This window comes from Stegostoma tigrinum, chromosome 26 (assembly GCF_030684315.1).
Source record: "Stegostoma tigrinum isolate sSteTig4 chromosome 26, sSteTig4.hap1, whole genome shotgun sequence".
NCBI lineage: Eukaryota > Metazoa > Chordata > Chondrichthyes > Orectolobiformes > Stegostomatidae > Stegostoma > Stegostoma tigrinum.
The window spans coordinates 46,373,622-46,394,416 of NC_081379.1; the positions used below are offsets into that span (position 1 = coordinate 46,373,622).

Genomic DNA, 20,795 nt, shown 5'->3' on the forward strand with positions numbered 1-20,795 from the left:
CTCTCAGGTTACTATTTCCTTCACTACCAGACCCTGTAATCTCTCCATTTCCCTCCCACCAGTTGATCAAGATATTTAAAATAATGCAAAATGAGGAGGATACGGAAGTCAATGGATGATCAGGGACTCTACCCAGCGTTCCCTAATATCGCCCTCCCTTTGACACCCAGCATTGTCTAATTATGTAGAGAATCATAGAGATGGAACACGAAAACAGACCCTTTGGTCCAACTCAACCATACCGACCAGATATCCTGAACTGATCCAGTCCCATTTTCCTGCATTAGGCCAATATCCCTTCCTATTCACATACTCATCCAGATGTCTTTTAAATGTTGTAATTGTACCAGCCTCCACCACTTCCTCTGGTGGTTCATTCCATACACACACCACCCTCTGCATGAAAATGTTGCCCCTCAGGTCCCTTATAAATCTTTCCCCTCTCACCTTAAACCTATGCCCCTCTAGTTTTCAACTTCCCTTCCCTGGAAAAAGACCTTGGCTATTCACCCTATCCATGTCCCACATGACTTTGTAAACCTCTATAAGGTCACCCCTCAGCCTCTGATGCTCCGGGGGAAGATAGCCCCAGCCTATTCAGTCTCTCCCTATAGCTCAAATCCTCCAATTCGGGCAACATCCTTGCAAATTCTTTCTGCATCATTTCAAGCTTAACAACATCAGGGAGACCAGAATTGAATGCAGCATTCCAAAAGTTCCTCAACTGATGTCCTGTACAGCACAACATGACATATACTCAATGCATTGAATAATGAAGGTGAGCGTGATAAACACCTTCTTCTCTCCAGAGTTGGTTTGTACATTTTCAAACATCTCAGAAGCCCTCACTTACCACATGTAAGTGACTATTTTTCAAGGATCCAACTAGTTTTGAATGTTGATAAGCAATCCCAATCCTGTTTCCTGCCCACAACCACATAGATGTTTTCCAAGTAGGTTCAACTGAATAGGTATCAGTGGCAGAATTATATTTCCAAGGCCTCTGAAGCCCATGGTAACATTTTAAATTGGAAAGTCATCAAGAGACTAGGCATTGAAGGTGATAGAATCCTGGTCGAAATTTGGTCATTACATTTATAAGTTAAGGCATTGAGGAGCTTATCCTCCAAACCTCAAGTTTGGAATTACAGATCAAACCAGAAACTGTCCCGTTCAGTGCATAGGGAATGGCGTAAAATCAGTCCCTATCTAGAAAATGATTCAGATATCATCCAATAAACTTGGCATAGTTTGATTCCAGCAAATGTACAGTTCTTACTGAGAAGTCTCACAGTGAGTAGACTTAACTGAATTCAGTCTAAAACATCTTGTAACGACCACAGACTGTAGGACCATAAGATATCGGAGCAGAATTACACTATTTTGCCCATTGAGTCTGCTCCACCTATCAATCATGGCTGATCTGTTTCTCCTTCCCATTCTCCGACCTTCTCCCATAACCATTGATACCTTATTAATCAGGGGCCCATCTCTGTCTTGAAGACACTCAATGACTTGTCCACCACAGCCCTTTGTGCAATCAGTTCCACAGATTAACTTCCCGCTGTTTGAAGAAATTCCTCCTCAACTCAGCTCTAAAGGGGTCGTCCCTTTACTCTGAGCATGTGCCTTGGGATCTAATCTCTCCCACCAGTGAAAACAACTTCATATCCGCACTATCTAGGCCTCTCAGTATTCTTTAAGTTTCAATGAGACCCCTCCACCGCCGGCCCCACCCCACCACAATCCCCGCCATTTTCCTAAACTCCATTGTGTACAGACCCAGAATCCTCAACTATTCCTCATACGACAAGACCCCCATCCCTGGGATCATTCTTCAACCTCCTCCGGGCCCCCTCCAAGGCCAGTGCATCCTTTCTTGGGTACAGGGCTCAAAACTGCTCACAATATTCCAAATGCAGTCTGGCCATAGCCTTATATAACCTCATTAGTAAATCTCTCCTCTTCTACTCCAGCTCTCTTGAAATGAATGCTAACATTGCATTTATCTTCCTAACTGGACGTGCAAGTTAACCTTCAGAGAATCCTGAACTAGGACTCCCAGTCCCTTTATGTTTCAGATTTCCAAAGCCTTTCCCCATTTAGAAAATAGCCTACACCTCTATTCTTCCTCCAAAAGTGTATAACCTTGCACTTTCCCACATTGTATTCAATCTGCGACCTCTTTGCCCACTCTCCTATCCTTCTGCAGCTTCCCCACTTCCTCAACACTACCTGTCCTTTGTGTTATCTGCAAACTTAGCAACAATGCCCTCAGCTCATTTACCCTGGTCATTAATGTATAACGTGAATCGTTGTGGTCACAACACTGACCTCTGCGGAACCCCACTGACTACCATCCTGAAAAAGACCCCTTTATCCCTATTCTCTGCCTTCTGCAATGAGCCAATCCTCTATCCATGCCAGTACCTTGCCCCGATCACTATGGGCTGTTATTCAACAGCCTCCTATATAGCACCTTGTCAAGTGGTTTCTGGAAATCCAAATAGATCACATCCACTGGCTGTCCTTTGTCTAACTTACTCATTATTCCCTCAAAGAATTTGAACAGATTTGTCAGACGTAACTTCCCCTTGATGACGCCATGTTAACTCAATCCTATTGTACTTCTGACAACTTCATCCTTAATAATGGACTCTAAAATCTTACTAATTACTGAAGGCAGGTTAACCGGCTTAGAATTTCCCGTCTTCTGTCTCCGTCTTTTCTTAAGCTGAGTGTTACATTAGCCATTTTTCAGTGTTCTGGCACCCTCCCTGACTCCAGTGATTCCCGAAAGATCACCACCAATGCATCGACAATCTCCTCCGCCATCTCCTTCAGAGCCCTCAGGTGTAGTCCATCATTCTGGGTGATTTATCCACATTCAGGCCTTTCAGCTTCCCCAGCACCTTCTCCTTAGTGAGGGCCACCACTGCCACCTCTGCCCCCAATTGTCTTGAAGTTCTAGTACACTGCTGGTATCTCCGGTTGTAAGAACTGATGGAAAGTACCTATTCAGTTCCTCTGTCATCCTTTACTCCCCATTACTACTTCTCCAGCCTTATTTTCCAGTGGCCCAATGTCCTCTTTCGCCTCTCTCTTTCCCTTTTAGATATCTGAAAAAACACTTGCAACCTTCTTTTGTATTACTAGTTAGCTTACCCTCATATTTCATCTTCTCCCCCGTGTTGCTGTTTGAGTTGTCTTTTACTAGTATTTAAATGTTCCCTGGTCCTCTGGCCTCCCACTGATCTTCACCACATTGTATGCTTTCTCTTTGGCTTTTATACTATCCCTGACTCCCTTGTTAGCCATGGTTGCCATGTCTTTTCCTCAGAATGTTTCTTCTTCCTTGGAATGAATGTCTGCTGTGCCTTCCAAATTATCCCCAGAAACTCCTGCCATTGCTTCTCCACCATATTCCCTGGTAGGTTCCCCTTCCAATCAGCTCTGGCCAGCTCCTCTCTCATGTCTTTGTAGCTACCTTTACTCAATTGTAATGCAGCTACATCTGATTCCAGCTTCTCCCTCCCAAACTGCAGGGTGAATTCTGTCATATTACGGTCACTGTCCCCCAGGAGTTCCTTCACCTTGAATTCCCTAATCAGGTCTGCTTCATTGCACGTCACTGAAAGCAGAATTGCCTGTTCCCCAGTGGGCTCTACCACAAGCTGCTCCAAAAAAATCATAGACATTCCACAATAGCTTCATAGGAGCAGGAAAATTGACGTTTCGGGCCTGGACCCATCTTCAGAAATGAGGTCTAGGCCCGAAATGTCAGCCCTCTTGCTCCCGTGATGCTGCTTGGCCTGCTGTGCTCATTCAGCTCTCCACCTCGTTATCTCGGATTCTCCAGCATCTGCAGTTCCTACTATCTCTAGACATTCCTTAAATTCCTTTCCTTGAGATCTGCTACCAACCTGATTTTCCCAGTCCACCTGCATATTGAAGTGCCCCATGATTATTATAATCGTGCCTTTCTTGCATGCCTTTTCTATTTATTTTCCACCCTACATCCTGACAACTGTCAGGAGGCCTGTACACAACACCCAACAGTTTCCTCAACTCTATCCACATGGATTCTACAACTTCTGACTCTATATTACTTCTTGCTTTGGATTCAGTGCTCTTCCTGGGAATGCTTCTGTCCTGTTCCTGCAGCTGCAAATGAAAATGGAATCTTGGACTAAAAACGTGTAACTTGTGCCTACATTCGACTGGTAACATTTGATATTGATCCCGGATGCAATGCAACCCGTCATTACTGCTCACCTGCAATTCAATTATTAGGATATTCCACAGCATTTCTTTGCAATATGAAGGAAGATGCCAAATAGATGGAATTATTTACCATAATGTTCCATCACCACAGGAACAAGGCCACAGTTCCCAGCAATGTAAGCATGCGACGCATCAAGGGAGGCCGCATCCACCTCATCCTTCTGCAAAATAAGGCAAAAGTTCATTGTTACACGTATGAGTCTGGTCTCTTGAGGCTCAAGGCAATCTTTGGGAGAGATTCTTCTTTCATTTGAAGAGCAACCAACACTTGAATGAACACTGACAGAAAAGCAAAATACTGCAGATCTCAGATATAAAATCATTGAGTCATACAGCACAGAAACAGACTCTTCAACCCAACCAGTCCATGCTGATCATAATCTCGAATTCAAATAGTCCCAGCCGCCTGCACTTGGACCATATCCCTCCAAACATTTCTTATTCACAGAATTATTCAAATATTTCCTAAACATTCTGAAATAAATTCTCAGCAAATAGGTAGCATTTGCCAATAGTAACATTCCAGGTTACTGACCCAGGAGGCCATAGGTTTAAGGTGAGAGGGGAAAGATTTGAAAGGGTCCTGAGGGCCAAAGTTTTCACACAGAGGCTAGTTTCTACTTAGAATGGATTGCCAGAGAATATAGCAGATAAGGTACATTTACAAAACTTAAAAGGCATTTAGTCAGGTACATGAAGAGGAAAGGTTTAGAGGGAAATGGGCCAACCTTATGCAAATGGGACAGGTTTCATTTAGGAAACTTGGTTGACATGGAAGAGCTGGACCGAAGGGTTTGTTTTTTCTGTTGTATGTTTCCGTAGAAATGGATTTCTGAATAAGGAAGTGAATACTTCAGATCTCTGGGATACTCGAAAGGAAGTAGTTTAATTCTGGATGGATGAGTAACACAGGGGCAAATAATTGTCTCTCTATCTATCTTCTGTTCACATGATGACTTAACAGGAGAATGAATGGAAATCTCTGTAATTCCATGTGGAAATGATACACGAAAACACAGGGCCATGTTATTTGCCACCCTCAAACCAGCTATTCACTCCCAAAAGTGATACTAATTATGGGGTATAATACTGTGGCTACTGCCTCATCTTGGGGCACAGTTATGGATAGCAATGTCTTTTGTTGGGGTACAGTTATGGATGGCACTGTCCTTTGTTGGGGTACAGTTATGGGTGATACTGTCCTTTGTTGGGGTACAGTTACGGATGGTACAGTACATTGTTGGGGTACAGTTATGGATAGGACTCTCCTTTGTTGGGGGACAGTTATGGGTGTTACAGTCATTTGTTGGGGTACAGTTATGGATGATACTGTCCTTTGTTAGGGTACAGTTATGGATGGGACAGTACTTTGTTGGGGTATAGTTATGGATGGTACAGTCCTTTGTTGGGGTACAGTTATGGATGGTACAGTCCTTTGTTGGGGTACAGTTATGGGTGATGCTGTCCCTTATTGGGGTACAGTTATAGATGATACTGTCCTTTGTTGGGGTACAGTTATGGATGATACTGTCCTTTGTTAGGGTACAGTTATGGATGGCACTGTCCTTTGTTGGGGTACAGTTATGGGTGATACTGTCCTTTGTTGGGGTATAGTTACGGATGGTACAGTACATTGTTGGGGTACAGTTATGGATAGGACTCTCCTTTGTTGGGGGACAGTTATGGGTGTTACAGTCATTTGTTGGGGTACAGTTATGGATGATACTGTCCTTTGTTAGGGTACAGTTATGGATGGGACAGTACTTTGTTGGGGTATAGTTATGGATGGTACAGTCCTTTGTTGGGGTACAGTTATGGAAGGTACTGTCCTTTGTTGGGGTACAGTTATGGATAGCACTGTCCTTTGTTGGGGTACAGTTATGGAAGGTACTGTCCTTTGTTGGGATACAGTTATGGATAGCACTGTCCTTTGTTGGGGTACAGTTATGGATGTTACAGTCCTTTGTTGGGGTACAGTTATGGATGATGCTGTCCCTTATTGGGGTACAGCTATGGATGGTACAGTCCTTTGTTGGGGTACAGTTATGGATGGTACAGTCCTTTGTTGGGGTACAGTTATGGGTGATGCTGTCCCTTATTGGGGTACAGTTATGGATGGTACAGTCCTTTGTTGGGGTACAGTTATGGATGATACTGTCCTTTGTTGGGGTACAGTTATAGATAGCACTGTCCTTTGTTGGGGTACAGTTATGGATATTACAGTCATTTGTTGGGGTACAGTTATGGATAGCACTGTCCTTTGTTGGGGTACAGTTATGGATGATGCTGTCCCTTATTGGGGTACAGTTATGGATGGTACTGTCCTTTGTTGGGGTACAGTTATGGATAGCACTGTCCTTTGTTGGGGCCCAGTTATGGATGGTACTGTCCTTTGTTGGGGTACAGTTATGGATGATACTGTCCTTTCTTGGGGTACAGTTATGGATGGTACTGTTCTTTGCTGGGGTACAGTTATGGATAGCACTGTCCTTTGTTGGGGTACAGTTATGAATGGTACTGTCCTTTGTTGGGGGACAGTTATGGATGATACTGTCCTTTGTTGGGGGACAGTTCTGGATAGCACTGTCCTTTGTTGGGGTACAGTTATGGATGATACAGTCCTTTGTTGGGGTACAATTATGGATGATATTGTCCTTTGTTGGGGTACAGGTGTGGATGGTACTGTCCTTTGTTGGGGTACAGTTATGGATGATACAGTCCTTTGTTGGGGTACAGTTATGAATGGTACAGTCCTTTGTTTTGGGGTACAGTTATGGATGATACTGTCCTTTTTTGGGTTACAATTATGGATGGTACTGTCCTTTGTTGGCGTACAGTTATGGATGGTACTGTCCTTCCTTGGGGTACAGTTATGGATGATACTGTCCTTTGTTGGGGTACAGTTATGGATAGCACTCTCCTTTGTTGGGGTACAGTTATGGATACAGTTTTTTGGGGGGTACAGTTGTGGATGTCACTGTCCTGTGATAACACGATGTGAAGCTGGATTAACAGAGCAGGCCAAGCAGCATCAGAGGAGCTGGAAAGCTGATGTTTCGGGTCAGGACCCATCTTCAGAAATGGGGGAGGGGATTTGGATTCTGAACTAAATAGGGAGATGGGGGAGGCAGATAGAAGATGGATAAAGAAGAAGATAGGATAGGAGACAGACAGGTCAAAGAGGTGGGGTTAGATCAGTGAAGGTGAATGTAGGTGGGGAGCTCGGGGGGATAGGTCAGGTGTGTGGAATGAGGTTAGTGGTATGGGGATGGGGGTAGGGCTTGAGGTGGGAGGAATGGTTAGGGAGCCGGGGTCTAGCTGGGCTGGTTTTGAGATGTGGTCAGGGGAGGGGAGATTTTGAAGTTTGTGAAGTCCACATTGATACCATTGGGCTGCAGGGTTCCCAAGCGGAATATGAGTTGCTGTTCCTGCAACCTTCTGGTGGCATCATTGTGGCACCGCAGGAGGCCCATGATGGACATGTCATCTAAGGAATGGGAGCGGGAGTTGAAATGGGTGCAGTTATTTATTGCGAACCGAACATAGGTTTTCTGCAAAGTGGTCCCCAAGCCTCCACATGGTTTCCCAACTGTAGAGGAGGCCACACCGGGTACAGCGAATGCAGTATACCACATTGGCAGATGTGGAGGTGAACATCTGCTTGATGTTGAAAGTCTTCTTGGGGCCTGGGATGGGGGTGAGGGAGGAGGTGTGGGGGCAAGTTTTGCACTTCCTGCAGTTGCAGGGGGAGGTGACGGGGATGGTGGGGTTGGAGGGAGTGTGGAGCGGACAAGGGTGTCCCGGAGAGAGTGGTCCTTCAGGAAAGCAGACAAGGGTGGGGAGGGAAAAATGTCTTTGGTGGTGGGGTCGGATTGCAGATGGCGGAAGTGTTGGAACCGGACGTTGTTGGGGTGGTACGTGAGGACGAGGGGGATTCTGTTTTGGCGGTTATTATGGGGACGGGGTGTGAGGTTTGAGTTGCCAGAAATGCAGGAGACACGGTCGACGGCATTCTCGACCACTGCGGGGTGATGTTGCGGTCCTTGAAAAACGCGGACATCTGAGATGTATGGGAGTGGAATGCCTCATCCTGGGAGCAGATGTGGTGGAGGTGAAGGAATTGGGAATAGGGGATGGAATTTTTGGAGGAAGGTGGGTGGGAGGAGATCTATTCCAGGTAGCTGTGGGAGTCGGTGGGCCTGAAATGGATATCGGTATCTAGGTGGTTGCGTGACATAGAGACAGAGAGGTCCAGGAAGGTGAGGGGTGTGTTCGAGATGGTCCAGGTGAAATTGAGGTTGGGGTGGAAGGTGTTGGTGAAGTGGATGAACTGTGCTGATGTCCATAGTAAAAATGGGATGTTGGGGACCGGGGAATTAGAAGTTCTGGAGGAGGTGGAGCGTGTGGGTAGTGTCACGGACGTAGGTAGGGAGTTCCTGGACACCTGCATGGGCCCAAGCCATGCCTGCCTCTTTGTAGGTTATGTGGAACAATCCCTGTTCCATACCTACACAGGCCCCAAACCCCACCTCTTCCTCCGTTACATTGATGTCTGTATCGGTGTCGCCTCGTGCTCCCACGAGGAGCTTGAACAGTTCATCCACTTCACCAACACCTTCCACCCTAACAGTAAGTTCACCTGGACTATCTCAAACACCTCACTCTCCTTCCTGGACCTCTCTGTCTCCATCTCAGTCAACCACCTAGATACCAATATCCATTTCGAGCCCACTGACTCCCACAGCTACTTGGAATACACCTCCTCCCACCCAACTTCCTGCAAAAATTCCATCCCCTATTCCCAATTCCTTTGCCTCCGCTGCATCTGCTCCCAGGAAGGGGCATTCAACTCCCGTACATCTCAGATGTCCTCGTTTTTCAAGGACCACAACGTCCCCCTCTCAGTGGTTGAGATCATCCTCAACCATGTCTCCCACATTTCCCGCACGTCATCCCTCACACCCACTCCCCGCAATAATAACCAAAACAGAATCCCCCTCGTCCTCACATACCACCCCACCAACCTCCAGATACAACGCATCATCCTCTGACCCTTCCACCATCTGCAATCCGACCGCACCACCAAAGACATTTTTCCCTCCCCACCCTTGTCTGCCTTCCAGAAAGACCACTGTCTCCGTGACTCCCTTGTCCGCTCCACACTCCCCTCCACCCCCACCACACCCGGCACCTTCCCCTGCAACTGCAGGAAGTGCTATACTTGCTCCCACACCTCCTAACTCACCCCCATCCCAGGCCCCAAGAAGACTTTCAACATCAAGCAGATGTTCACCTGCACATCTGCCAATGTGGTATACTGTATCCATTGTACCTGGTGTGGCTTCCTCTACATTGGGGAAACCAAGCGGAGGCTTGGGGACCGCTTTGCAGAACGCTTACATTCGGTTCGCAATAAATAACTGCACGTCCCAGTCGCGAACCATTTCAACTCCCCCTCCCATTCCTCAGGCGACATGTCCATCCTGGGCCTCCTGCAGTGCCACAATGATGCCACCCGAAGGTTGCAGGAACAGCAACTCATATTCCGCTTGGGAACCCTGCAGCCCAATGGTATCAATGTGGATTTCACAAGCTTCAAGATCTCCCCTCTCCCCACTGCATCCCAAAACCAGCCCAGCTCGTCCCCGTCTGCCTAACCTGTTCTTCCACTCACCTATCCCCTCCTCCCATCTCAAGCCACACCTCCATGTCCTACCTACTAACCTCATCCTACCCCATTGACCTGTCCTTCCTCCCCAGACTGACTTATCCCCTCCCTACCTCTCCACCTATACTCACCTCTACTGGCTCCATCCCCAACCCCTTAGCTTGTCTGTCTCTTCTCCACTTATCTTCTCCTCTATCCATCTTTGATCCGCCTCCCCCTCTCTCCCTATTTATTTCAGAACCCTCTCTCCATCCCCCTTTTCTGATGAAGGGTCTAGGCCCGAAACGTCAGTTTCCCTTCTCCTCTGATGCTGCTTGGCTTGCTGTGTTCATCCAGCTCCACACCTTGTTATCTCGAATTCTCCAGCATCTGCAGTTCCCATTATCACTGATACAATCATGGATGATAAAGTTCTTTGTTGGAGTCTAGTTATGTGGGTGCTGAAATAAGTTGAGGTATGGTTGGATAAGAAGCATGTCATCTTGGGGTATATCGATACGGGTCTTGTTATATTTAGCATTTGGTTATGTGGTGTTATCCCCTGTTATCACTTGGTTATGTTGGCACTACCTCATGTATGCCAAACACCCAAATCTACACCTCCTCATCACCTTTCTCAACCCCTCCAATGCTGTTGCATTGTCAGAATGCTTATCTCATACCCAATCATAGACAGGCTAGCAATTCCTTCAGCTGAGCACTTTGTTTGGTGCCCAGCAGATACCATGGTAGAACTTTCTGCTCAGGGAAGTGGTGGAGCTTGGAGGCTGAAGGACTTTTCATTCGGGGACAGAGATGGTGGCAAAAAGGCTGCTACATGCATCCAATGCTCCAGCAATTCCTGCACGCCCATCATTCCTAACATCGATCCTCCAATGCTCCATCAGTGCCTGCACACCCATCATTCCTAACCTCTATCCTCCAATGCTCCACCAGTTCCTGCACACCCATCATTCCTAACCTCGATGCTCCAATGCTCCATCAGTTCCTGCACACCCACCATTCCTAACCTCAATCCTCCAATGCTCCATCAGTTCCTGCACACCCATCATTCCTAACCTCTATCCTCCAATGCTCCACCAGTTCCTGCACACCCATCATTCCTAACCTCGATGCTCCAATGCTCCATCAGTTCCTGCACACCCATCATTCCTAACTTCGATCCTCCAATGCTCCATCAGTTCCTGCACACCCATCATTCCTAACATCGATCCTCCAATGCTCCACCAATTCCTGCACACCCATCATTCCTAACCTCGATGCTCCAATGCTCCATCAGTTCCTGCACACCCATCATTCCTAACTTCGATCCTCCAATGCTCCATCAGTTCCTGCACACCCATCATTCCTAACCTCTATCCTCCAATGCTCCACCAATTCCTGCACACCCATCATTCCTAACCTCGATCCTCCAATGCTCCACCAATTCCTGCACACCCATCATTCCTAACCTCGATCCTCCAATGCTCCATCAGTTCCTGCACACCCATCATTCCTAACCTCGATCCTCCAATGCCTTTGGTACTAAAATGCTCATCCTCAGGTTTAAAGCCTTCCTTGTTCCGGCCCATCATTATCTCATTCCCTCAGCTCTTGAACCACACCTTAGGACTTTCCTGTATAATCTGTGTCCTCTGGTGCATCCTCCACTCCTCTTATCCCACCATTCGCAGTTGTACTGTCAAATTTCGAGGCTTCACATTCTACCCCTTTATAACTCTCTGCCTTCCCCCCCACCCCTTTAAGACCTTGCTCAGATATCTGAAGCATTGTTTCAGTCAACCTTTCTAATACTTCATCCTTTAGTTTAGCATCAATGCCACAGAGTGACATTTTTGCAATAATATTTAATTTAAAATACATTGAAATCATGTACCTTTATCATTTCGATGCAGTTGCTCATGGATGTTGCTCTGATACAGACTAATGGGCTGGATTTTGTGTTGAGGGCCCATTCTTCACACTTGCTTTGCTCAGCTGCACTAATGCAGCACCACCTCACAATGATATTCTCCAAGGAGCTCCCTGGCAAACAGTAACATATAACAAGGTTACGTTTAGAAAATGTACACCGTGTTATTTCACAACCACCTCAGCTCCCTCCCACACTGCACTCCTTCCCCCATCAATTTCCTTGCCCGAAAAAGAGTGTTAGTTTTGGTTAGATGGATTCTGAAAGGTTTCATCATATGATCTTGGGGGTTGGTTAATTCAGTTGGCTGCACAGCTGTCTTATAGTGCAGCGTAGCACCAACAGCATGCATTCGGTTCCTGTACCAACTTGAGGTCCCAGTTTCTCAACTTCTCCCCTTGACTTGAACTCACCAGTAACACTCTCTCTAGTGCTGGAGCCGGCCGAGGGTTCTGTGGGACTGTGGTGACTTTATCTTACCTTTACCACATGAAGTCCCACCTCCTTCAACTCTGGCCTCTATGCTAGCTGTTGGTCATCCAATAGGTCTCAGTTGGTGCAGGAAGCCTCAGCAAATCTAAGAGTCAACATCAGCTTGTAAACAGCTTGGCCCTTTCACCTATTTCTTGCCCCCATGGGAACTGAATTGCCTAATCCTGTCTTCTCTCTAGGACTCGCCAAACTCTTGTCAAGGCTAACAGTGTGGAAGAAATACATAGAATAGAATCATAGAATCCCTACAGTGTGGAAACAGGCCCTTTGGCCCAACAAGTCCACGCCGACCCTTGGAGCATCCCACCCAGACCCATCCCCCTATAACCCACACCCCCTGAACACTATGGGCAATTTAGCATGGCCGATCCACCTAGCCCGCACATCTTTGGACTATGGGAGGAAACCGGACCACCCAGAGGAAACCCACGCAGACATGGGGAGAATGTGCAAACTCCACACAGACAGTCGCCCGAGGCTGGAATCGAACCCTGGTCCCTGGCGCTGTGAGGCTGCAGTGCTAACCACTGAGACACCATGCTGCCCCATTCTTTTTTTCCCAAACTAATTCTAGAGAAACTCAGCCGGTCTCGCAGAGAGAGAAACACAATTAATGTTTGGAGCCTGGAAATAACTCAAAATAGTAACTCTCTTTCTCTCTTCCTAATTTCCTCATCCTCCTCCCCCTCAGCCTGTTGCTCCCATTCCTTCAGTTCCAGCATATCCCCTCACTGCTTGCTCCAATTGGGCAGAGCATGGCATAACAGTAAGATAGTACAGCACACTCTGTTCAGGCTGTACTGGGAGACCAGTCCAAGCAGGAGAGCCACTTCTCCAGCACTCCCATCATCTGCTGCCCCACAATCCCACCTGATACATGGGCACAATTATATCTGCAGTCTGTATCAGTTACTGAGCAGTGGGTATCCCTTGTCCCCTGGATCTTCAAACACACTAGATATGTTGACCTGGTCCAAGATGTAGGAGTCATGTCAGTGCCTGATAGAGGACACACACCTCCATTTAACAGTGGTAACAGTGCTCACAGGTCATCTGGAAATGGATCAATGGAACCTCTTCTTGTTGATGAATTCTTTTGTGATACAGTCCTCTCAGTGCCATGCATGAGTAGCCAATGGCATCTGTATCTGGGAGATGAAGTTAGATATGTTCCTGAATCCTACTGTCATTGGCTTGGGAGAACATTGTACTGATGTGACCTTGCAGAAATGGCATCGACTACTGTCCTCATGTGTTTGTGCTGTGTGACTGAGAAATCCCACAGAAGTCATCCTTGAAGGAGTCAGTCACACAGACATTCAGTGCAGCTGTCACCTTCACTGGTCTCCTCAATAACTCTGAAAGCTGAACTGTTAACGCAATCCAAAGACCTAGGACTGACTGACCTTCCACCAAAACTGAGGTTCTTCCAAAGCTCTATAGCCAACAAAAACTTGATCCCATTGATAGGAAAACAAAGTGTGAGAAGTCCATTCATTCTATCCTTTTACTTTGGACTCTTGATCCACAGAGTTATTTCCTCTAATTTTTCCCATCCACAATAAGCTGCAAAGTGGTATTGTCTTGACCTGTCTGTGTATGAAGGTGTTTGTTTGGGATTAAGGCAATACAGGAATGCAAAGTACTAGGCTAATGGTAAGATTCTCAGTAGTGTAGATGAGCAGAGAGATCTCTGTGTCCATGTACACAGATCCTTGAAAGTTGCCACCCAGGTTGACAGGGCTGTTAAGAAGACATACAGAGTTTTAGCTTTTATTAATAGAGGGATCGAGTTCCGGAACTAAGAGTTTATGCTACAGCTGTACAAAACTCTGGTGTGGCCGCACTTGGAGTATTGCGTACAGTTCTGGTCACCGCATTATAAGAAGGATGTGGAAGCTTTGGAAAGGGTGCAGAGGAGATTTACTAGGATGTTGCCTGGTATGGAGGGGAGGTCTTACGAGGAAAGGCTGAGGGACTTGAGGCTGTTTTCGTTAGAGAGAAGAAGGTTGAGAGGTGACTTAATTGAAATATATAAAATAATCAGAGGGTTAGATAGGGTGCATAGGGAGAGCCTTTTTCCTAGGATGGTGACGCCGAGCACGAGGGGGCATAGCTTTAAATTGAGGGGTGAAAGATATAGGACAGATGTCAGAGGTAGTTTCTTTACTCAGAGAGTAGTAAGGAAATAGACGGCTTTGCCTGCAACGGTAGTAGATTCACCAACTTTAGGTACATTTAAGTCATCACTGGATAAGCATATGGACGTACATGGAATAGTGTAGGTTAGATGGGCTTGAGATCAGTATGACAGGTCAGCACAACATCGAGGGCCGAAGGGCCTGTACTGTGCTGTAATGTTCTATGTTCTATGTTCTAACAGATAAACCCAAAGGTATCCTAGGGGAAGTCAATGACCTAGACCTAATATTTTCTCTACTTCAAGTTAGAGACAGGAATAATCACAATATTACCAGATAGTGTGCTTTGGTTGACAAAAAAAACTGCTTATAGCTGACAGAGGTATAATACCTGGTCCAGGACCATTGCATTTAACATTAAAAGTATGCTACAGGCAATTCTCCAACATAGGGGATGTCAAACCTGTATGTACTTCACAAGTAAGAATGTTCAATTCTACAGAGAAACAAATGTACTGACCTCAATCTCATTCCAAATATGGAAGACATTGAACAACAAAAGGTCAAGGAAAAGTTGGCAACAATTTTTGTTGGGCCTTATAAACATTTGGCAGAACCTAATAGAAAAGCAGAATCTTCGGATGTTAGTTATATTGGAATAAAAACACGTTTTGTACTATAAATGAAATGGAAATATGTAACTGTTAAGGTTTGGCATAAATGTTTTCCACTACAGTCAAGCTGAAAGAAATTACATTCCAAGTGACAACATTCAAAACGAAATGCGAGCAAAGAGGCAGCAACTGAACCATCTACACTACTCAAAAGGATGCAACTGTTCAAATGCAACAAGATCTGGACAATATCCAGGTTTGGGCTGACAAGTGGCAAGTAACATTTGTGCCACAGAACTGCCCAGCAATGACCAACACCAATAAGAGACAATCTAACCACTGTCCCTTGATATTCAATGGTGTTACCATCAGTGAATCCCCACTATCAACATCCTGGGGGTTACCATTAACTAGAAGCTCAACTGGACTCACCACATAAACATAATGGCTCCAAGAGCAAGTCACAGGCTAGGAAAATTGCCGTGAGTAACTCACCTCCTGACTCCCCAAAGCCTGTCCACCATCTACAAGGCACAAGTCAGGAGTGTGATGGAATACTCCCCACTTGCCTGGATGGGTGTAGCCCCCAACAACACTCAAGAAGCTTGACACCATCTGGGAGAAAGCAGCCACTTGATTAGCACCACATCCACAAGCATCTACTCCCTCAACCACTGACGCTCAGTAGCAGCAGTGTGTATGATCTACAAGATGCTCTACAGAAACTCACTATCCTTGGACAGCATCTTCCGAATGTACAACCATTTCCATCTAGAAGAACAAGGACAGCAGAACAAGGACATGGGAACACCACCACTTTCAAGTTTCCCTCCAGACCACTCATCATCCTGACTTGGAAATAAATCACCATTCCTTCTGTGTCCTGGAAATCCCTCCTTAATGGGATTGTAGGTCAATGGTGGACGTAGCGTTTCAAGAAGGCAGCTCATCATCACCTTCTCAAGGGCAATTAGGGATGGGCAAGAAATGTTGGCCCAGCCAGCGATGTCCACATCCCACAAATGAATAAATTTTAAAAATCTGAACTGAGACAGATTGCCACACATCAAGGTGAACTATTATCTACCCCAAATTCTAGCGATACCTTAGGGGCTAATGAGATTAGGAATAAGATTAAGCAAAAATGTTCCAATACAATCTCAGAATAAAGGGTTGCCTGTCTAAGATAGAGCTGAGGAGGAATTTCTTCTGTCATTGAGTAGTGAATCTGTGGACTTCTTTTCCGCAGTGGCCTGTTGAAGCTGGGTCATTAAGCATGTTTAAGGCTGAGATAGGTAGATTTTTAGTCAGTAAGGGATTTGGGGGTTGTGGAAAATGGCAGGAAAATGGGGTGGAGCAATAGCAGATCAGCCATTATGTCTTTGAATGGCAGAGCAGACTCGATGGGCTGAATGGCCTACTTCTGCTCCTATGTTTTACGGTAAGGGTCCAAAAAGGTCAATACTTGAATGCATGAAGTAAGCATTACCCACTATGATAATGCCACAGCAAATTCAGAAGAGTGACAAAGGGGTTGGTGAGAGACCGACCAGAGGACCTAACAGTCTGTGGAGTAATGTGGATCAATTTCACGCAACCTCTAATTTGTTGCAACAAAGCATAAAACTTCACATTACTTATGCAACAAGACTCTTTTAATTAGACCAGAAACGTGGCTGTTCTCAACCATGCGATACCAATTTGGGCTAGAAGCACCCCTCACACCAATCAGTGAGAAATCTCCTCCCATCTGGGGAGGAGCTTCCCTTCTCAACCAATTAGCCTCAGCAGCACCGGTGAGGGGAGCGAGGAGTCTGGGGGGTGAAATGGCTGATTGTGTTTGAGAGGCTGAAGAGACAAAGTTAAAGGCAGGTAAGGAATAACATTGGATGTGGTAGGGGGTTAGCTCCCTTGGGATGCCGGTGCATGCAGTTTACGTTGCTGGGTCACCCACCATCTCTAGACTTCGCCCTGCCATGGGTAAAATAGCGACAGGGACACAATGATGCCCTTAAGTGACTTTAACAGATTCATGTGCAGGTAGGTCACCTGATGCCTCGACCACCACCAGTAAAATGGGAGGCAGGCTGGAGGTTAGTTTACAGGCAGTGAGCATGTCTCAATGTTCATTGTGAGCCCAGCCCATGCACAACTCTTGGAGAGTACCCACAGAAGTATGAAATATCAACAATTTTTGGAAAGCTCTATCCTATGGAAATTGGACAATTGCTGAGTCATGTCATTTACTTTTTAGCATAACTTTAAAAGTCTTTATTTATGATGGAAAAATGCTGGATAACATGGGAGATTTCACTCATGAATAAGAGGATTGACATTAGTTAATGTATTTTCCCCAATAAATTATTGCTTACTTCATCATGACCAGAGGAATTAGTTGTGAGATTGTAGACATGCTCCCCATGCCAGTGGGATTGGTTGGAAATGTTTCATCATCCTGTTGGGTAACATCTAAGTGTGTCTTCTGGTGAAGCTACTTAAACATAAAATACCTTGAACATAAAGGATCCCATACCTAAAGCCAGGAAAACAGCTGTAATATACAAAATACCATGCAAAGACTGTGAGAAACGCTACATAGGCCAAACCAGAAGACAACTGATGGTGCAAAAATTGATAATTGAAAAGTAATGAACACTAACTAGCCACCAAGACACACGTCCAGTTCTCACTTGTCTCACTGCACACGGACAACGAGGGACATGAATTTGACCGGGGGAACACATCGATAATCGCAAAAGCCAAACAGAGACACACCAGGGAATTCCAACCGGAACTCCATCACATTGAACTAGGCCCAGTGTGCAAACCACTAAGAAACAGAACCTGAAGTAATACAAAGCACCCCAACAAACCGAGGCATATAAATAACAAGCGGGACAGAACACCAACGCTTCACCAGAGGTGCACTGACGGTGTTACCTAGCAGGGTGACAAAACGTCTGCAATCCAACACACCTTACCCACAACCCAAACAACAAATCTTATTGAAATAATTGTCTCAAGTGAAATAACAACTTTCACTTGGTGAGTAGAAGTTAGACAAGAATCAGTAATGGTTAAATTCTTTGGTACTTTAGAAGCATGAGCACATCTAATATTTATGAAATAATCTCTAGAACTTTGAATACACATGATTACACCTCAACCTCTTGTACTTTATCAGTCTGTGCATATCAAAGTATAATTTATTATTGTGCAAAAAGATGGTGGATTCAGCCAGGATTTAATTACGTCTACAACAGGGAATGGCCAATAAAGGACTGACAATAAGGGGTAGCTCAAATTTAACATAATTCATACCCAATTCTTCCCATAACATGACTTTTATTGCAAATAAGCAAAGACATTTTCGCACAGCGACAAGTTAGGGTGGAGGCGGGTTCAGCTGAGATATTCAAAAGGCCATTGGATGATTACTCGGAGAGAAATGGAAGAAAGTGAATGCGCTGTAGCCAACTTTGCAGATGATACAAAAGGCAGATTGTAAGAGGATTACCATTTACAGGGAGATATTGTGAAGTAAGTGGGCCAGAAGATGGCAAACATAATATAACGTGGGAAAATGTGAAGTTGAAAATGTTGAGAAAAATAAAAGAACAGAATATTACTTAAATTAAAAATCTGCAGAAAGTTGCAACACAAATGAACTTGGGGGTGGGCTTGTGCACAAAACACAGAAAGCTATCACACAGGGGCAGCAGGGAGTCAGGAAGGCCAGGGAATGTGGGGCCTTATTTCAAGGGGTTTAGAGTATAAGAGTTGGGAAGTTTTACTGCAACTGTAGAAGGTGCTGGTGAGACCACATCTGGAGTATTGTGAACAATTTTGGTCCTCTTATTTAAGGAAAGCTATCAATTCTTTGGAGGCAGTTCAGAGAAGATTCACCAGGGCAATCCCCAGTTATGGAGGGATTGTCTTATGAGCAAAGACTAAACAGGCTGGGATTCTATTCACTAATGTTTAAAAGAATGAAGAAGTGAGCTCATTGAAACATACAGGATTCTTAAGGGGCTTGACAGGGTAAACGCTGAGGAGGATATTTCCCCCTCATGGGAGAGCTAAGGACCAGAGGGCTCAGTCTTAGAGTAAAGGGGTGCCAATTAAGACTGAGATGAAGAGGAATTTCTTCCCTCAGATGGTTCTGAGTCTTTGGAACTCCGTGCCACAGAGAGCTGTGGGAGACGATGGAACTCCGTGCCACAGAGAGCTGTGGGAGACGAATCCTTGTATATGTTTAAGGCTAAGATTAGTTGGGAACCAAGGAAAGGGCAGGTAAGTGGGTGCGAGGTATGTTGGATCAGCCATGATCCCATTGAATGGCAGAGGAGGCTAAGGGGGCTGAATGGCCAACTCCTGTACCCATTTCTTACGTTCTTATGGTGGATAGGGATATGGGGGAAAAGCAGGAGATCAGTATTAGGTAATTGAGCTAGTGCAGGCATGATTGGCTGAATGGCCTCCTTCTGCACTGTAACAATTCTGTGATCCTGTAGCCCTCTTCTATGTAGGTGGAGCATTAACCCACTGGTCTCCCGTACCAGATGAACATTGTTAGCTGTTAGAAACAGGATAAAATCCTGGCAGAACCAAGTCCTGCCAAAACTCAGGCAAACAATGCAGCCACTGCCCCTTGCTTCCCAGTGCATGACCTGGATTGAAGTTTTGAGTTCTTGCCCATCTGTTTGAGAAATGTGCTTAGGGGACCTGAGGAATTATAAGATAAATTACTCCAGTTGTATTAATCTCCTTTTGTAATGGAGCGAGCAATGTTCAGCCAAAACAAATTGCTGAAGAAATTCAGCAGGTTTGGCAGCATCTGTGGATAAAAAAGAGAGTTAGTGTTTCAAGTTCGGAGACCTTTCTTCGGAACTGTGGGAGGCATGGGGCGGGACGGTGGCTCAGTGGTTAGCACTGCAGCCTCCCAGTACCAGGGACCCGGGTTCAATTCCAGCCTCAAGGGACTGTCTGTGCGGAGTTTGCACATTCTCCCCGTGTCTGTGAGGGTTTCCTCCCACAGTCCAAAGATGTGCAGGCTCAGTGGATTGGCCATGCTAAATTGCCCATAGTGTTCAGTGGGTGATAGGGGGATGGTTGGGATGCTCCAAGGGGCAGTGTGGACTTGTTGAGTCAAAGGGCCTGTTTCCACACTGTAGGGAATCTAATCTTATTTAAACTCAGTTCAACCAGAGATGCTGCCAGACCGGCTGAGTTTCTGTTCTTGTTTCAGATCTCCAGCGCCCTCAGCTCTTTGTTTTAATCTAATGTTCAGCCTATTACTGATAGCAGGGTCACCTCCATGGCCCAGTCCTTTCAGCAGAGCGATGTAGTCTAACCCCAATACTTGGCCGATGTCAGCATTGTCTGTAAGAAACAGCAACTTCTCAGTAGCATCTTGAAACATCAGGTTTCTTCCGTTGAAGCCGGTGGAGCTGAATAACTGGAATCGTCGTGACTGCTTCCCATTTCTCCCAAAGAGATGCTGCAATAAACACCAGGTTGTTAGCTTGAAATCATTCCCCAATATGGGATCAATGACCTTACTTCGGGTAAAGGACTCTTTTGTCTATCAGGTGAACACTGATTGACCTCTTTATATTAGCCACTATATGAGCTGCTAACTATTCCTTGGGTTATACAGCTATAGAATCCTTTAATTGTATCTT

General features: G+C 45.6%; 1 protein-coding gene across 1 annotated transcript in view; it reads right to left on the minus strand.

Annotated features, from left to right (window-relative positions):
* Window positions 1-20,795, minus strand: part of sxph (saxiphilin) — a 95,541-nt gene that overhangs the window by 19,819 nt on the left and 54,927 nt on the right. Inside the window, exons 10-12 of the mRNA XM_059654841.1 lie at window positions 20,425-20,611; window positions 11,829-11,977; window positions 4,355-4,445 (exon numbers count right to left, since the gene is read on the minus strand). Coding sequence (XP_059510824.1) covers window positions 4,355-4,445; window positions 11,829-11,977; window positions 20,425-20,611 — 427 coding nt within the window. The remainder of the gene's footprint in view (window positions 1-4,354; window positions 4,446-11,828; window positions 11,978-20,424; window positions 20,612-20,795) is intronic.